This window comes from Lutzomyia longipalpis, chromosome 1 (genome assembly GCF_024334085.1).
Source record: "Lutzomyia longipalpis isolate SR_M1_2022 chromosome 1, ASM2433408v1".
NCBI lineage: Eukaryota > Metazoa > Arthropoda > Insecta > Diptera > Psychodidae > Lutzomyia > Lutzomyia longipalpis.
The window spans coordinates 44,791,129-44,808,298 of NC_074707.1; the positions used below are offsets into that span (position 1 = coordinate 44,791,129).

General features: G+C 36.4%; 1 protein-coding gene across 1 annotated transcript in view; it reads right to left on the bottom strand.

The window, feature by feature from the left end:
- Positions 1-11,382: 11,382 nt before the first annotated feature.
- LOC129787686 (uncharacterized) overlaps positions 11,383-17,170 on the bottom strand; it is a 48,946-nt gene continuing 43,158 nt past the window's right edge. Inside the window, exons 5-7 of the mRNA XM_055823415.1 lie at positions 13,012-13,308; positions 12,560-12,711; positions 11,383-12,449 (exon numbers count right to left, since the gene is read on the bottom strand). Coding sequence (XP_055679390.1) covers positions 12,224-12,449; positions 12,560-12,711; positions 13,012-13,308 — 675 coding nt within the window. The 3' untranslated portion in view covers positions 11,383-12,223. The remainder of the gene's footprint in view (positions 12,450-12,559; positions 12,712-13,011; positions 13,309-17,170) is intronic.

Below are 17,170 nucleotides of genomic sequence, written 5' to 3' on the forward strand. Positions count from 1 at the left end.
GTACAATGAACATGAAACTAACAAGCTTTCGCATAGAACATTGTTTGCATGGAAAACCGCACACTTTCGCGGAAACTTTTTGCATTTATATTCCAATTATAAGCGAAGAATGAGAAACTTTCACATGATGGGAAGGGGGGATGGGCAAGGAAAAACTTGTCGATGAAAAACTTTCAAGAAGTGAAAATACTTAAAATTCCCAACGCATATCGCTTCTTATTAAAAGACCTTCTGCCAGGGTAGATACTCAAACATAATGGGAAGTGCATTATATCAAAAGGAAGTTCTACAGATTAGATACTGTGTCGATCTTGCTCGTTTAATGTTTATTATTATTTTGCAAAATAGACTAGAGAATTTTTCTAGCACATGATCCGAAAAGTATCTCTAATAAGGAATTTTGAAGGACAGATTGGACGTGAATTGATTGAGCTTAAAGTGAGACGTTCACAGTTTTTTAAAATTTTAGTGAAATAAAATAAAAATATAAAACCTTTATAAGACATTGAAAGTTCTTTTGAAGCTTTTGCAGTCAGCATGTGGTAATTAACACACATATTTTGCACTATGTGCCATGAAAATTGCATTAAAATCATATTAAAAGTAGTAAAAAGAAGTGAAAGCAGAGGAATATAATCATTCACATCGCATTTAAATATAATCTAAAATGGGAGGGATTTTACTTGGAACTTTAGCACCTGTTTCTCTATTTAATTTCCCTACATCCTACAGGGTGAATGTTTTTAATTGCAAGCAATTTACCTAAAAGCTATTATCTTTGAGTAAAATTTCAATTTAGTATCGAAGGGTGGATGGTGATGTTTGAACGCTGTTGATTTGACACCCCCTGCCGCCATCCTTGAAAAACTTGTGCGGCAAAAAGGATTCCAAATGTGAAAACGGGAAAATAAATTAATGGTTCAGGAGAGTGCTGTAGTTAGTTGAAGCTATTAAATTAATTGTTTCGCATTGGCGGCGTATTTTATGGGACGTTTCACCTTCCTTGTGGAGTCAAAAGCGGACGTTCAATTTGTTCCCTCAAAAAAGGAGGGAAACCTGCAATTGATTTAGAAAGCAACATTATTTGGGTCTTTTTGGACAATTTAATGTTCTTTGTTAACGTCTTGTCGGGAATTATTTAGCATAAATTTTCATGGCATCTTGAGGAGAGCTTTCTTGAGAGCTTTTAAAACAAGCTTTATGTTTTCCTCTTTGGGAATTTTTTTTTAGTTATGATAGTTCCTTTTAAGTTTGTAAAAAATGTCTTCATTTAAATGGATTTTTTCTTGTTAAAGATTTCCAAGTTCTTTGCAATTTTTCAAAGGTCTTTTAGAGAAAATATCACATGTTGTTGGATTCTCATTCCTCCCATTTCTATTGTTCAATTGAGAAGAAGGAGAAGAACGAGGAGGGAGAAAAAAAGAAGAAGAGTCAATTGGAACAAAGTCCTTTTTTTGCTTATTCACGTTTTCGCTCTTGGTCCGTGTGACGGTTGAATGATGAAAATTCTTATGTAGTGCTCGCACCAAGGGAACTGTATGCAGCAGTGTTTGGCGTGGGTGCTTTATACTACATAGCAATGTAAGCAAAAAACAATTTCAATTAGAATGAAATGCCCTGGAGCAATTACCGGACATTTAAATGCAAACAATAGTACCATTTTCAATCGAAAGTCCTCATGGCGAAGCGTACGAGGTATATATGGAGAGCATGTCTGCGAATTTGTCCCTTTTACCATCAAATGTACCACCCCCCATCTCCCAATTCCGTCGCCTTTCTCCACACTCCCATTGAATGGGGAGGTGGGTGGAAAGAAGAACACGACTGTCTCGTACAAAATGAACATCCCGGACTTATATTTGTTTAAAGCTCCCTTTTGCCCGGTGGTGGCGTGCGAATTGGTTGGCGGAAGTCCGGGTGGTGTGCTTGCTCTGCAAGAAGCGGGAAATGGAGTTTTAATGGCATTTTCGAATAACAGTTTGTTAATTGGACTTCGTTTTTTAATTATTTGATGCCCTTCTCTGCGGTGTTTTATGCTTCCTCTTTTTTTTCCTTTGCTTTTATTGTTGGTTTTTTTCCCTGACTGAGTGATGCAATTTCCAAATTGGCACGGCATGGATTAAAAAACCTGCCTCAAGTTATTTTTATTTATATTAAAAAAAATTATTTACAATAATGAAGCTTTTATTATTTTTTTCAGAGAGATTGGGGAAAACTCCTGAGAAGAATAAATATAAAATTTATTTGGAAAATTTATTTTAAGGAATTCAAATTAGAATTTTGCTTTATTTATTGCCAATTTAACGTTATAAAGTTTTCTTATTAAAATTGATTATTTAGGATGTTTAAAATTGAGCAAAATTTAGGTCACTCGTGCAAATTAAAATCCATAAAATTATAAATTAGCTTAAGATAGTTTTATAAATTTGCTACAGTACTTAATCAAGAAAGAATTAATTCTCAAAAACAAATTTCAGCTGCACAATAACAGAGCTTTTCCTGTAAAACACAGAGTTGTAAGAAAATTAAAATGTAAAGATTTTTCTCAGGACTCTTTTTAATCATCTGTTTTAATTATGTTGGGCTTTGGGTGTCTTACTTGAAAAAAAAAAAAGATTCTTTTGAAATAATTTCCACGTTTATTTATGAAATTTATGTAAATCTCGTTCCAATTTCTTCGGCAGATAAAAAACCCTGAGAAGAGAAAGCTCCAATAAAATCTCAACCTCTATAGAAACATGTTTTCAGTTTATTTTTGCAAATAAATTGCAAATTAAAAAAAATCCTTTGGATCGCATAATTTCCTCTTCAATCAATCATTTAAAACTCAGACGGATGGACGAGAAAAAAATCCTGCATTTCCAATGCTTCTCCTGTCTATACTATAAAACTTCTCCCCAACTCCCTGTGAGACATTTTCTTGTGTACACATTTAAAATGCAATTTCGTGCAAAAGGGAACGATGATGTGGAATAAAAAGCTCTGCATGGGCAGGAAGAGTTGGGATAAAAAGCGATTCAGTACACAATTCCGGGGGAGCTTTGTGACTGGCACGAAAAAAGAAAACGAAGGATGGAGGCACCAATTTGAGGACTGGTGCGGTGCGACATTTCTAAGCCTCTGGCTTCGTTTGCATTAAAATTCGATTCAGGTCATTTAGCATAAAGTGCCCGTGGCGTACAGTTGCAATTCTTAAATTTCATTGGCATGTCTCCAAGGAGAAATTACTTACACTCAAAATATATGTATGTTACCCCCTTCCTCCAACCATTGCCATGTATGTGAGACTTTTCACAATATACTCCTCCCTCCTTCCCTTCCCAATCTACTACTGCGGCAAGAAATCTCTCCGTCTTTGCAATTTCACTCGTTTTTGGCTGCTTTGTGAAATTTCTTTTTCTTCCTTTCAACTGCAACGTGTGAAGTGATTTTTTTTCTTAATCCCAACAATGAATTATTTATTTATTTGTTTTTTTTTTCCTACAGATTCACCCACAAATCCTTTCGTCTTTAAGTTTTACAATCACCGAAGAAAACACAATCCTCACTTTACTTTTTTTTTCTCTTTTTTTCTCCACACTCCCACAATGAAATTCCCGACATTTAGAGATGCAGAGAAAATGAGTTGAATATTTATTTCAGGCAGAGTGAGTATTTTCTTGGTAAAAAGTATGTTGTGAGATGAAATGAATAGAGCCAGGAATGGAAAGTCTCAGCTCCGTGGATAAATAAGTGAAAGCTTCGTGAAGCTTTTAGCATAAACGAAAATGAGAAATTTCTCTCATTTTACATCCACACGTCAGGGGTGGGTTGAATAAAAAGTCCGTTGAAATGAAGGTCTGTGATGTGTTGTACCTGTCTGAGAAAATATTAAAGAGAGTTAAACTAAATCGCCTTTTTATGCCCTCGTCAGTATTCTGAAATGCAAGTTGCATTCGGTCGGGTAAATTGCACCGTGGAAGCGACAAACCACATATCGAGGGTTGGAAAATATTCAACGGTCATTTACTTCCCGCCTATGTACATTGCATATAAAGTACACCAATCGGAAGCCACATGAGCCATCATTTGAGTCTTTTACTGTAATCCATGTCCCTTGGGTTAAGTGAGTTCACTCTTCCGTTTAAAGGGTATGGAAAAGCTCATTTGAGTTGTGAATTTTTGAATTTAATTTTAAAGCAGATTATAATGAGGTAATTTAATGCATAAAGCAAACATAAAAATAATTTTAAAAGCTTTCACAATCGCAAAAATTTTTATAAACCAAAAAAAATGTATAAAAACTATTTTTTCATGAATCTATAGAATTTTCTTTTTAATTCCTATAATTCCTGAATCACAAGCGCGTGTGAAATTTTTTCCCAACACTATCCCTTTTAACTCAATAAACGCAAAGCTTGATGGTCGTCGTAGCAAAAATTTTTACATGCGTTTCATTTTTTCCCTATATACTTGCAAATTTCAATTGAAGGTTTGTGTACAGCCGTGAGGATGCAGTGAATTATTCCCGGCATTCATGTGGGAATAAAAGGAAAGAGCGGAAATACTCAATTTGACGGAGGGAAAAAAGTGTGTGTACCCACCCACTTTGCAAAAGGAGACAGCGACATGCACCCCTATTCATTGAGATTTATGTGGAATCGAAAGCGTGTGGGTGGGAACAATTTGCAGGAAGGGGAGATGCAATTTTTGGACACACGGAGGCATGCCAGCAATTCTCTCCAATGTCATTGTAAGCGGATTGTGTCTTTCGCTGCAGGCAAATGTAACCTGGAAAATATACGGGAGTTTTTGGGCGGGAAAAAAGGGACTGATGTGGAAAAGCTCCTCCAGGAATATATCTACATACACTCTGGAGGTTCAATAGTGGAAGCTCAGGGAGGGGTAGGGGGAGGCTGAAGCTCCGAAAAGTACCCCCAAACAAAGGAGAATACGGATGCAAGGGAAAATTTGCTGTATGTGCACCATTCAAAATAACATCCGAGAGAATCGAATTCATTGATGTGATTTGATGAGAATAGCGGAGTGATGTAAAAGCTCCCGCATAGAGGAAGCAATTTTGGGCATGAGAATTTTCCCACAAATTTTCCAACATGCAAAGATTTTTGCGGTATAGGACAAATTAAATTCAATAGAATTCCCCGCATGTATAGAGGAAAAAGAAATTTCAGGTAAAAGCAATTATATTGCGAAACAATATGCTGGCCCCATTGGAAGTTCCCATGTAAGCATATTTCGTCAATGATTTATATGGACAAAGAGCCCCCAACCCGGAAGTTGAGGGTTCTCCGGAAGGAGCATATTGTCCCTTTTCCCTTATACTGTTAATGTTGCCTATGTGGAAATGGAAATGGCAGAAGGAACGTGATTTTTTGAGTCGTTTTTTTTAATGGCGTCCCATGCTTTTATTATTGTTGGTTTTCTCGCGTGAATAAAATCTTTGGCCAAAGAGGGTTTTCGCATTTTATGTTTAATGTGGAGAGGGGATGATCGTTCACTTCTCTCAATGATTTTTATTCATATCGAGGGGCTGATCAGTTTGAAATAAAATTGTACTGTTGTCAATAATTAAAATTTGTTTGAGATGAGAAAATAATTAATTTCTAAAAATTAATTTATCAAAAAAAGTATTTTTATTGCTAATATTTATTGAAAATTAATTCCAAAAAAGACACACCTTTTAAAAAAAACCTAAATGTCTTTAAGATTGATTGAAGATGACTTACCTTTCAATTTTTCCCCTAAAATTGTTGAAGAAAAATGCAGAAGTTTTTCTTTGCTATTTTGATTGTCGAATATAATTTACTTTTCCTCTGAATTTCATTACATTTCGCATCCCTCTCTTTTTTGGCTATGAGGGGGTATAAAAATAAAATTTTAGCGCTTCGAATAAAGGCGGCAAAAAAGGGGGTTGTAGGGAAACTCATATTCTTAAGGGCGGGTGTCACACCACAATAGTCCTCCACCACTCTGGGTGCTGGGGGAATATCCCTAAGAAAAAATTCAATTTAATCCATTTCAGAAACAGAGAAAAAACCCTCCAAAAAAGGAAAGCAACATTCCGCAGGTGAATCTTTTCTATTGTCACCATCTCTTTGACACCATCTGAATGTGACATTCCTGCCCAACATGTGCAAAATGTGCCACTCTGTGAGTTTGAGGGAAAATAGGTGTAAATTTATGCGATTGTTTTACTAGAAAAGTGCCAAGAACTCCTGTGGCACTATGTGGAATTTCTTTTTTTCGTAATTTCATCTCATACACAATCTGTCACCCTGAGAATAAGAAAAGAAATCGTGGAAATTCTACAGGGTATTCACACGCAAAATGAATATTTCCTTCAAAAGCATTCAACAAAGGAGGGAGAGGGGAGGTGGTGGCTACACATAAGGTTAGATTGAAACTACATAGTACATGGCATATTGCTTGTGCGGTGTGTTTGTGTGAGTAAATGTGAATTATGTAATAATAGTATTTATATAGTTTAAGAATGGAAAGCTCTTTAGGAATTTCCATGAATCAATATAGGAATTATGCTTCAATCACTTCTCAATTTGATTCACAACAATTCCTCCTCCTAATTGGGATTAATGACAGAACACTGCAGACAAGAATAAGCACCACTTTTCAACCGATCAACTCCATGTCAATAATCTTAGAAACAATTCACAGCTAATTAATGCGATATTCAGAATGATAAATTGACGCAACTCCATGAGCCTTCAAGTCAATAATTAACTCAAAGAACATGCATTATAAGCTCCAAATCTACACCATAAATCCAAAATCTGTGTGTGGGCGGGGTGCTCTGTACAAATTTCATGCAGCACCCAGAAGATGACACTAATTATTGCAATTTGTATGTGATGAGATTGTAATGTTGTGCGGAGACTCCATTAGCATATAAAGAGTAATTTGCTAATTAAGATAAATCATAAAATCTGCGGCAATATGCCAATTGAGTGTGTCTCATGTCGTATTTCTATGTTGAGGGTTTTTTATGACTTGAAATGCACAAACAACTCCTTCTCTGTGCGATGTTTCGGATGAATTGTAAAGATGTGCGGTAGCTAAGCTACTAAAGAATTTTTCCTGCTATTGAGGAGGAGGAGGATCCATTTTACTTTTATGAGATAATAAACCTAAAGCATATAGACATGCATGAGGGTAAATATGTTGGAGGAGAGTTGCTTGTTGTGAGAAATGGTTTTGTGTTCATTCTGAATATTATGTATGTCTCTCATTCTCCGTATGAACTCTCATTACTTAACACTTTGTAATTACAAGGAAAAAATTTCTTGGTATGCCACATTTATGGCATACCAACTAATAGGTATGTAAGAAAAGCAATTAGTTTAAATTGATCTGTTCTTTAACAGTTTTAACAACAAATTCAAAAGCAGAAGTTGCATTTTTAGAATTAAAAAATCTCTTTTAAATTGTTATGATTCTTTAAAGAAGTCTTCTAATGATAAGTAAATTACTTATCTGCTAAAAATTCTACTGAAATTGTAGAAAAAGTAACCAGTAGCCAACGGATTCGCCTAAAGGAACCTATTTTAGAAAATAATGTTGTTCTTAAACTCTTTCTCATTTTCCTACAGAGCTTTTGTATATACATACATATATAGATCACGTTGGTTAAGTAGTTAAAAAAAAATCTAATGGGCTTGCGGCGTAAGACTGAAAAAAAATCCCACCAAAAAGTATAGTTCATCGGGGGTTTGAGTAAAATTATAATTAATTAAGCAATATTCTGTCCCATTGGTGGTTAAACTTTTTTTTTTCTTTCCCTCGCACTGCGTCCATACCCTTATCAAGATGCTAATTTCCCTTTGAATATTAATTTTTGCTAATTCCACATTTCTTCGACGCAACCTCCCCAAAAGCCACAGAGATACCAAGAAGAAGAAAAAAAAAAGTTTCGCGAGAATGGAATAATTTGCTCGAAGAACAACTGGAGATAATATTAGCGGATCCTAATTAAATTTGGGGGTTTGCTAATTTGTTAATGATTCGCTTGGAGAGAAAAGTTCCATGCCAGGGGGTGGTGGACGAGTGAAGACATTGAAATTCATTATAGAAGGGATAAACTTCTGGGCGCAGCTAAAATCATCGCATAGACCAAGCCACATTTTCTGCAAGTTAGTAAAAAAAAAAATTGTACAGAAGAAATGGATGTTCTGTGAGGGATTCTCCGATAAATTTATCTTTTGTGTAAGTGTGTGTGGGAGTAAAGGACATCATGGGTGTGGGGATTTTTTTTTCAGCACCGGCAGATGTAATCCCGAAAAACAGTTGGCAAATATTTGCAGCACATAAGAACATGATGTGGTTACTTCCCAAACCAACCAAGCTCAACATACAAATTTTCGATAAAATAAATTGTTTGTGGGGGGGGGGGCGCGGGGGTGGATATAATTCGCCAAGAGGAAGGTTGAAGCGAAGCAAATTTTTATGGACAAGCCCAAAGTTAGTCTGACATATATTTTATGCTATCATGTGGGTGGATGGGCAGGGTGAACACACACGCTCCCCAAATATCCTTCGATCTTCACTGAATAAACAAGAAATTCATATCACACGAATTTCGGCGTATTCACCCATCCTCCCAGCAAATCAAACCACCCTCAAATGTGCCTCAAAGTAAGGTCCCCCCCTTGACACAGGCGGTGCTGGAGAGATGCGGTGAAATTCGAGAACTTCAAGTGGATGCTGGAATACCGTTTGGTACCATTTGACAAAGATGTTTTGAGTGAAAATCAATGAGGAAAATTTATATAAAAGCATTTGATGCCACAACATTTTCACCACAAAGTGCACACAGGAGATTTTTCTTTCCACCCTCGTGGGATCATTTGACAGGGAAAATTTTGAAGTTTCACCTCAATCTCTGTGGAAATGGTAGACATACAAGGCATTTACTTTAGGATTTTCTTCAAATTCTTCCGCATTTATGTAGGTCATCATTTCCTGTGAAATTGTAGAGCTTTTGCGAGAGCTTTGAAATCTTCTGCCTCTACTTCTTGACTCTCTTCAGCATCTTAACGTATTTGAACAAGAAAAAATTCTTTTAAATAAATAACGACAAATTAAGAAATAATATTTCCTGTGTTTGATTCTTCGATTACCTCCAAATTGCCAATTTTGGTATAAATTCATTGTCTCTACTACACAATTGCCACTTGTCGCTGAGATATCTTTATGTGTGAGTAGAGCATAGATTCTTTCACATTTGGGGTGAACAAATCGTCTTTCACTGTGTCGGGTATGAGTGGGGGTGCGCTGAAAATGATACAAAGAGTTCCTGTTTCCCATCATGCAAGTAAGGATCCATTGTTGATGTGGAGAAACGGCACCAGAGGGGAAGTTGAACGAGTTGTTTGCTCTTCCTTCTGCCTCACTGTCACTTCCGGTTCCGTTTGTTCGTTCTGACGTTCAAATTACTGCGCAATCACCGCAACAACGGCATGGGGGTAAACAAAAGACGAGCAATTGGCAGCATTTTTGATCCTTCTTCACCCATCTTTTGGATTTCTCAATTTGCCTTTTTTCCCCTCCTCCCGATTCCCATCCTGGTGTGCATTACATTGCAATTGTATGCGAAAAGGATAACCTCCCTCTCAGTTATATTCTGCCCTCACACACTCTGAGGATGGATAACGCCGGGGAGGAAGTGATTTTGCAAAAAGACTCCAAAGCGGAAGCTCACTTTTCAAACAGTTTGATTCACCCACTTCTTCTTAGCCATGTACATATATATGGTTCCATTGACAATTGCACGAAGTCCCGTGTTCGCAATAATTCTTCAACTTTCTCAACTGCTGTGTGACTTCCAGTGCAAACCCAAGACGATTTTAGCGCAACAACGGCACCATGAATAACACGCTGTGTGCCAAAGATACTGCAGAGAGCTTTTGCCGACCGGGAGTGGGTGGGGTGGGTGAAGCTTTCGAGGAAAATTTATCGAAGGGGATTTGGCTCAGCATGTTAATTGAATATATCAGATGAAAAAGAATAACTCCTTCCATTGTTGCTTCATTTTGCAGCTTATGTGTTGGAAGATGGAAGGATTCTTCCAAGCGCGAAGCTTTTATAGTAATTAAAGCTTTTCCTTCCCTCTGGGTTTTCAATATGGATTCACCAAGTTTATCCATCTTTTCTTTATTTCATTCTTATAGCCAAGCGCTCTGTATTATGTATATCTAAAAATGTACAGAATTATTCATTTTCTCTTTATCACAATGAAAAAGTTCGCTAAAGCGGAAGTTCTGATTTTCTTTTTCCTCAAACTAATACATAGAAATATGTTGTATGTACGTATATAATTTAAGATTGCTGAATGCGTTACCGAAGTACGTTTCAGCAAAATTTCCACTCTGCAAAAAACACCTTATTTTTTTCCAAGAATTCTTAAAGCATCATTAATTTATGTTGGAAAATAGGGAGTGGATACGTTGAAAGAAATTTCAAAAACCCATACATGAGAAGGTTGAGAAGTTCAAGCAAGTTGAAATGAAACTTATTGTTGTGTAAAATTCCAGGTATCTTAAACCAGTGAATTTCTGAGTTTCTCTGAGTCATTTTAGAAGCAATGTTGTTCTTTTTTCTTGAGAAATGTTTGTTAGTTTAAGATTAATTACAATCCCAATAAAAGAAAATAGTCAGGTATGTGTACAAACAAGATAGAAAAAACTTCTCCTCACGAGGAATTCTTGAGAACTGTACGTCACCACGAAAAATTCTTTTAAAAATATTATGATTGTCACCAGTTTATCAAAAAGTATTTTTAACTTCTCCCTTCCACATAAAGTCATGAGAATTCATTGAGTCATGTTCTCGTGAAAGACACTCAATTGACGAAATGAGACACGTGGAGGTGAAGGAAAAAAAACTCCTCTAAATCATCGTGTGACGTTGAAAAAGCTCAATAATATTTACTCCATAAAGCTCTTCTGTGAGTGAGGCAACGCGAAGCTTAGCGCAAGATGATATGGCAGGTATGAGAGAGGGAAGTAATGAGCATTTTCACTCTGTTAACTCGCAATAATGCGGCCCTTTTGCACCACACCTGCACACATTGAGGGTGGATGGTGGGTGCGAATTGTGAGGATAAAAGGCTGCACGGTGGCACATTGAGAGTCTTGGCGGCAAAAGACGCAGAAAATACATGTTTTCTCCTTCTATTATGCTGCCGAGGATGAGGCCCCGAAGTGAATCATCAAATGAAGCACTCTCGTAAATGAGATGCATACATTTTTTTCATTCATTTATGCTACATCATTATAGGCAGAGCAGTGCGCTGTTGCATTGACACAGGATGAGCTTTTATGGAAATGTGTTTATTGCACAAAATAATCTATAAAGACCAAAACAGCTTCATTTAATTTTTCAAAATTTATTGTTTCACAATTTTTTTCATCTACATTTTTCCCTTCACATGTTTCCACCCAATATGTTTTCCCTATACACACTTAATAAGTCTTTTTTCATTAATTCTCTTATATATCTTACATCCTCTATTTACAGTAAAAGTGTTGTTTTTTTCAATGTCGGGGCTTTTATAGTTAATCTTACGTGAGTCACTACTGTACATTTTCTTTTAAATGGAATATTATTCACTAAATAATGCTTTAAAGCAGCTTAATTGTTTTACATATTTTTTCATTTACCTTTCACTGCATAACAAATTTTTCTATCTTTGAGAGCTTTTTCCCTATTAACCTTCTCGTTCCACAACATATTACCTGAGCCTCTATTAAATATCAGTACAGCGCTCTTCATTTACAGTACCTACAGAGAAAGTTTGCCACGCTAATGAATTTTAAAAGAAAGGAAAATATATTTTTTTAAATTAAATTAAATTTTTTTTGTTATTTTTAAAGCAAATAAAATTCATTTAATAATGAGATCGAAATAAAAAATATTTCCCACCTTCACTGCAACAATTTCTCTTTGTAGGAACTGTAACATTACTTTACTTTACTTTCTGTTCTTTCTGGTGTAAAAAAAAGCTCTCTGTCTATCTATAAAATTTAAAATAAATTTCCCTGGATTTTTTTTTGCAAGGAGTACCCCATCTGTGGGCACATTTCTCCTTTATATACCTATACAATAAATATGAGGTGAAAAATGAAATTTCCATGGAAAATGCTTCTATGGGGGGAGAATGATGTTGGATGAGAATGGAGGAATGACTAAGGGGATGGGATTGAAGTTAAATTTATGAAAGCATTAACACAACCACCAGAAAACAAACAACTGTCCGGAATATAAAACACTTGTAACATCCACCTAGGAGGATGGCACTTCCGGTGAGTGCTGAATTGTCCGGATCACCGCCCTTGCCACTTCCGCTCCGTTGATCCATCGTGGGGCTAACTTTTTCACCAAAAGACCACGGATTATCCTCCATCAAGTCCAACTCCACGGCAGCTGCACCGCGATATCTGCGGAAAAGCGGAAAAGGGGGTTGGTTTGGAAGTTTTGCATCGAGTAAAAGGGAATATTTGACGGATATGGATGTACTATTTTATGTACTATATAAATAAATCCTCACAGTGTGTAGATGTTGGTTTCGCAGCGTACGATGAGGCGGCGGGTATACGGCGATACGAGGTTGTAGTTTATTTGAATGACTAACTCAGACCATGCTTCGCGTGTCTCCCACGATTGACCACCATTGGTGTTGTGGAAACCCGTGTGAGTTGACTACAAAGATAAAAATAATAGTCTTAAAAACAATTTACAATTATAGAAATTAAATTAGGATTCAAAGGAACTTTTAAATTCTTTTCTTTCAGTTTTTTTTTGTAAAAGAATTCAATATCTTCTTAAGATTTCTTGTAGAATAATATTAATAAATTAATTAAATCTTTTTTTTTTCTATAATTGGAAGCATTAACAACTCTGTTTGTGCGAAACTTCTCTCTTTTTTTTGCCAACAATGATTGTCGACAGGAGTCAATCAATGGAAAGAATTGTGTATGGATGAAAAGAATGTTGTCTCACCGAATGGCCTATTCCATTGATGCTCCATGTGAAATTGACAGGCGGATATGATGGACTGGACGTGCAAATCATCTTCAGGCTTTCATCCATTCGCACAAGGATTTTGTTGTTGATCACACGCAAACCATTTACCGTCATTGAGGGTTGAACTTCCGGTAGTACGGCCACTAGCATCCTAGCTTGAGCTTCCTCCGTGTGAAAAGATGGTGCATCCGCAGACACTTCGCATTGGTACGTGCCCGTTTGGTTCCTCGTTACGGACCTCAGTGTCACGAGATTGGCATTTGATTTGTTAATCTGCGGACGAGGAATACATTTGGAGTGAAATTTGGAAAGCCGGAAAAGATTGGGGTTTTGCCTTTTGAGACGAATTTCAGATATATACGTTCGGAAACGTAGTCTGTGTGTGTGGGAGTAATTTGGGTTGCACAAGAGAAGGATAGCTTTTCTCCACATCCAGTGTTGGTTAGACAAATTTCTCTCATATACAATGAAAATTGTGAGCTCTTGTGATGGTATTCTATATAGTTTTGTGTCGACATCAACATCAAAGGCCACCTTTCAATCAATCACCATTTTGCAGGGAATTCATGCCAGGATTCCTGAGCATCCTCAGCAATATACACACTTAATTAATAAGATAAATTCTCAATTACCTGGAGATCAATACATAGGCTCTCTGTATGACTATTCTCTCAAAGGATACCATTCAAACTATTCTACACATTAAATCATAATTATATGAAGTGAAAGTGGAGAATGAGAAAAGATTACTATTGTATTGAACTTTGAAAGCTTTTGGTAAGTTATTTTGTCATGATTATATATGACATTTTATTCAGTTTTTTATGGTTTGAATGTTTACTTAACTAATGGAAAATACTTAAAAGTTAAATATGAAATCAAAAGAGAATAAAATCAATTTTTCCCTTTTGATTGTTTGGAAGAAATCAGCCCCCAGGGGTAGTTTTCAACCCTCAATTTCTTCCCCTATTTTCATCTAAACAACACACGTACATTATTTTCCCTTCCGGGCATTTTTTTATCCTAAACAAGTCAGAAAAAAACACCGCCCTCTTAGTAATAAATTGTGAGTAATTTTTGGAGCCTAATTTGCATAATTAAAATGGAATATTTGGAGTTTGGGGCGAAACAGCACTGTGTTCCGTGAAATAATCTCCAATGTGCTCCAGAAGAAATTGTCACATAAAAATTATTATTTTAATTTTGAATATGTATGACGCACACAATTGTAAGCGAAGTACTTTTTCACCCTGTCACAGTGGGGCAACTTTTCGCTGCAAGGGGTGAAAAACTGGTGCAATTGAGACATTTAGCAATTTCCCTCCAGCGGGGGGTGCTTTTGGCTATGCTTAAAAAAAAGGGGGAATGAAAAAGGAGCCAGAGAGATGGCTTGAGATAAAATTAATGGGGAGAATTACTGAGAAATGTTGTAGCAATGCTTTTTCTCTCAGTGAGTATTACATTTAAGCGGGATGATTTTGGTGTCAGTTTGGGTAATATTGTGCTATGTACATTTGATATCTACATAGTTGAGATTATAATTAACTCAAGAAATGTTCTTTGAATTTTTTATATACTTTAAATCAAGAAATTAAAAAGTTTTATTGATAAAAAATATCGATAACGTTTTGATAGCATTTTCCAGATTTTTAAAAATATATTTTTCCCTGCAATATTTTTGTGTATACAATGTAATGAAAATATGGGATATACGAAAAATTGAAATACCTAAATGGTGTTTTCATAAAAGCAATAAATTGAATTTTTGTTTGATTTTATTACACGTCATCTATGTTAACTTTTTTTCCCCTCAACACAACATAAACACAATTTGAAATTCAGTTCTCTCATACCCTGCGGTGTTTCAAGGCTTCATATTAAGTACAAAATATGCATTTTGATTGTATGTTATTGATAAAAAAAAATGTATCCAGGGATGGTGGTGTTTGTAATTCAATGTGGAACATGTGAATCCCCTCTTGACCCGCACCACCCACTCACTGAGTTGAATTTTTATGTTTTTTCTTATAATACTCTCATGTGAAGCAGAGGATTGCACATCGGGGACTTCTAAATATGAATATTCATTGAAATAGATTGCACACACAAGCTCCCAGTGAGCTTTCAGCATACCTCACTTTACTTCCACTCTCCTGCGAGTGACCAACACTGCGACCACTACCCATGCAAAGCTGCTAAAAACTTTTTCAACATCGCATCCACTCAAAGTTGAGTGTCTGGTATTCCCATTCAGCTACAACGTGCAGTGTTAGTGCTTTTGCTGGTCAGGATCTCCCTCCACCCCCTTGAACCCAGCCCCTTAATCCGCTGCTGGTGGTGGTTTGGACATTCCGGATGCAACAGCATTTTATTAATTTCTGCATTTTGCTATTCTTACCCACTTCTTTATAGCATTTTGTATGGTGTTGAGTATGATTATGGGTGAAGTGCAGAATTGTCATTTTGCCACAAAACGACAACTCTTGTGAACAATATGATGGAAGTAATGGGTTGAGGGGCATGTAATTTCTTCAATTTTCTTTTATAGATTTTCTTTGTAGAAAGATAAATAGCAAAAGAATTTAATTTATTCTTTAAATGGATATTATGCGAATTACGTTTCAAGGTAGTCTATAGAATCTCTGAGAATTCTCTTTCGCACTACGTCTGTCAAAATAAATTGTATTGTACAGAATTAATTTGAAGCTTTTCCTTTGCCAAAAATGCATCCAAGCACAAAAGCTCTGGTGTCCAAAATTGCATCACTTGTGCTCCTCTTGTTCTCGCACTGGGTGTGTGGTGCAAAATGGAAAATTCTGTTTGGTGTTCATTTACATTTTTATGGGTGAAAATTGTAGAGACATCCAAACTTGGATTTAGCTTTGGGTCTTCTTGCAAATTTACTCGCCAAGAAATTTAAAGTAAATTCCACGAGAGCATAGAAAAAAATGTACTGGTAAGCTGACCAAGCTTACGGGAGCTGTGTTTCTTTCAGTGTACCAATTTTGTGAGAGCAAACTAGAACGCGAATTAATTTAAATACGCGCAAAGTCGGGAAAAGTAGAAAATTCATACCATAAGAAATGTTTGGAAAGCCATATCTCGAGAACGGATCCATAGATTTTCATAAATTTTTTTTTGTTTGAAAGGTCTTGAAGTCAGCTATAACATATCGAAAAATGAAAAAAATTTATGTCGCCATTTTCGAAAAATTCGAGTTCGAAATTTTCGAAAACTTTGTTTTTGACTTTAGCGCCTCTTGCGGTCATTTCTCGAAGTTGCAATGTTCTAGACATTTGTAGGGTTTCTCGAAACCTTTCATTTGCGCTTGAGTTGATCAAGATCGGACTTGTAGAACCCGAGATATGACATGCCAACTTTGGAAGGCTATATCTCGAGAACGGATCCATAGATTTTCTTCATTTTTGGCATGAAGCTAGATAATATGGTCAGCTACAACATATCAAAAAATGAAAAAAATTTATGTCGTCGTTTTCGAGATATTTATCGAAAACTCATCGAAAATTTTGTTTTTGATTTTTGGCCCCCTAGCGGTCATTTTTGAAACTTCGGACGTTCTAGAGAGTTGTAGGGTTTGTTGAGATCTTTCATTTGACCCCGGGTTGATCAAAATCGGTCAAGCCGTTTTCGAGTTATGGTCGATTTTCGATGAAAAATTGTGGCGGCCATATTGACTAAACGGCTTGACCGATTTTCGAAAATGAGGTATCGTTGGAAAGCTCTTGATGGCCCCTACAACATATCAAAATTTCAGAGCTCTAGCTATAATAGGGGCTGAGATATAACGAAAACAAAATTTTGAGGTTATCCAAAATGGCGGACGGAGGGGTGGTGGGGTGGATTTGACTTCATAATCGGATTTCTTCAGGTCGATATTTAAACTTTGCCGTTTACCGCAAGTCTCTATCTATCACCGTTCTCTCGCAATTTAAGTTTATGATCCGGCCGGCCGGCCGGCCGGCCGGACGGACGGACGGCCGGCCGGAAAAAAAAATTTTTTGGCGCATACGTTTTTTGGAATGTGGGGACCCTAATTCGTGCTCATCCCAAGTTTGAGCCCGATCTGACGACTTTCGATTTTGCTCGGTACACAAAAGCTGTGTCTGAAAGAAAC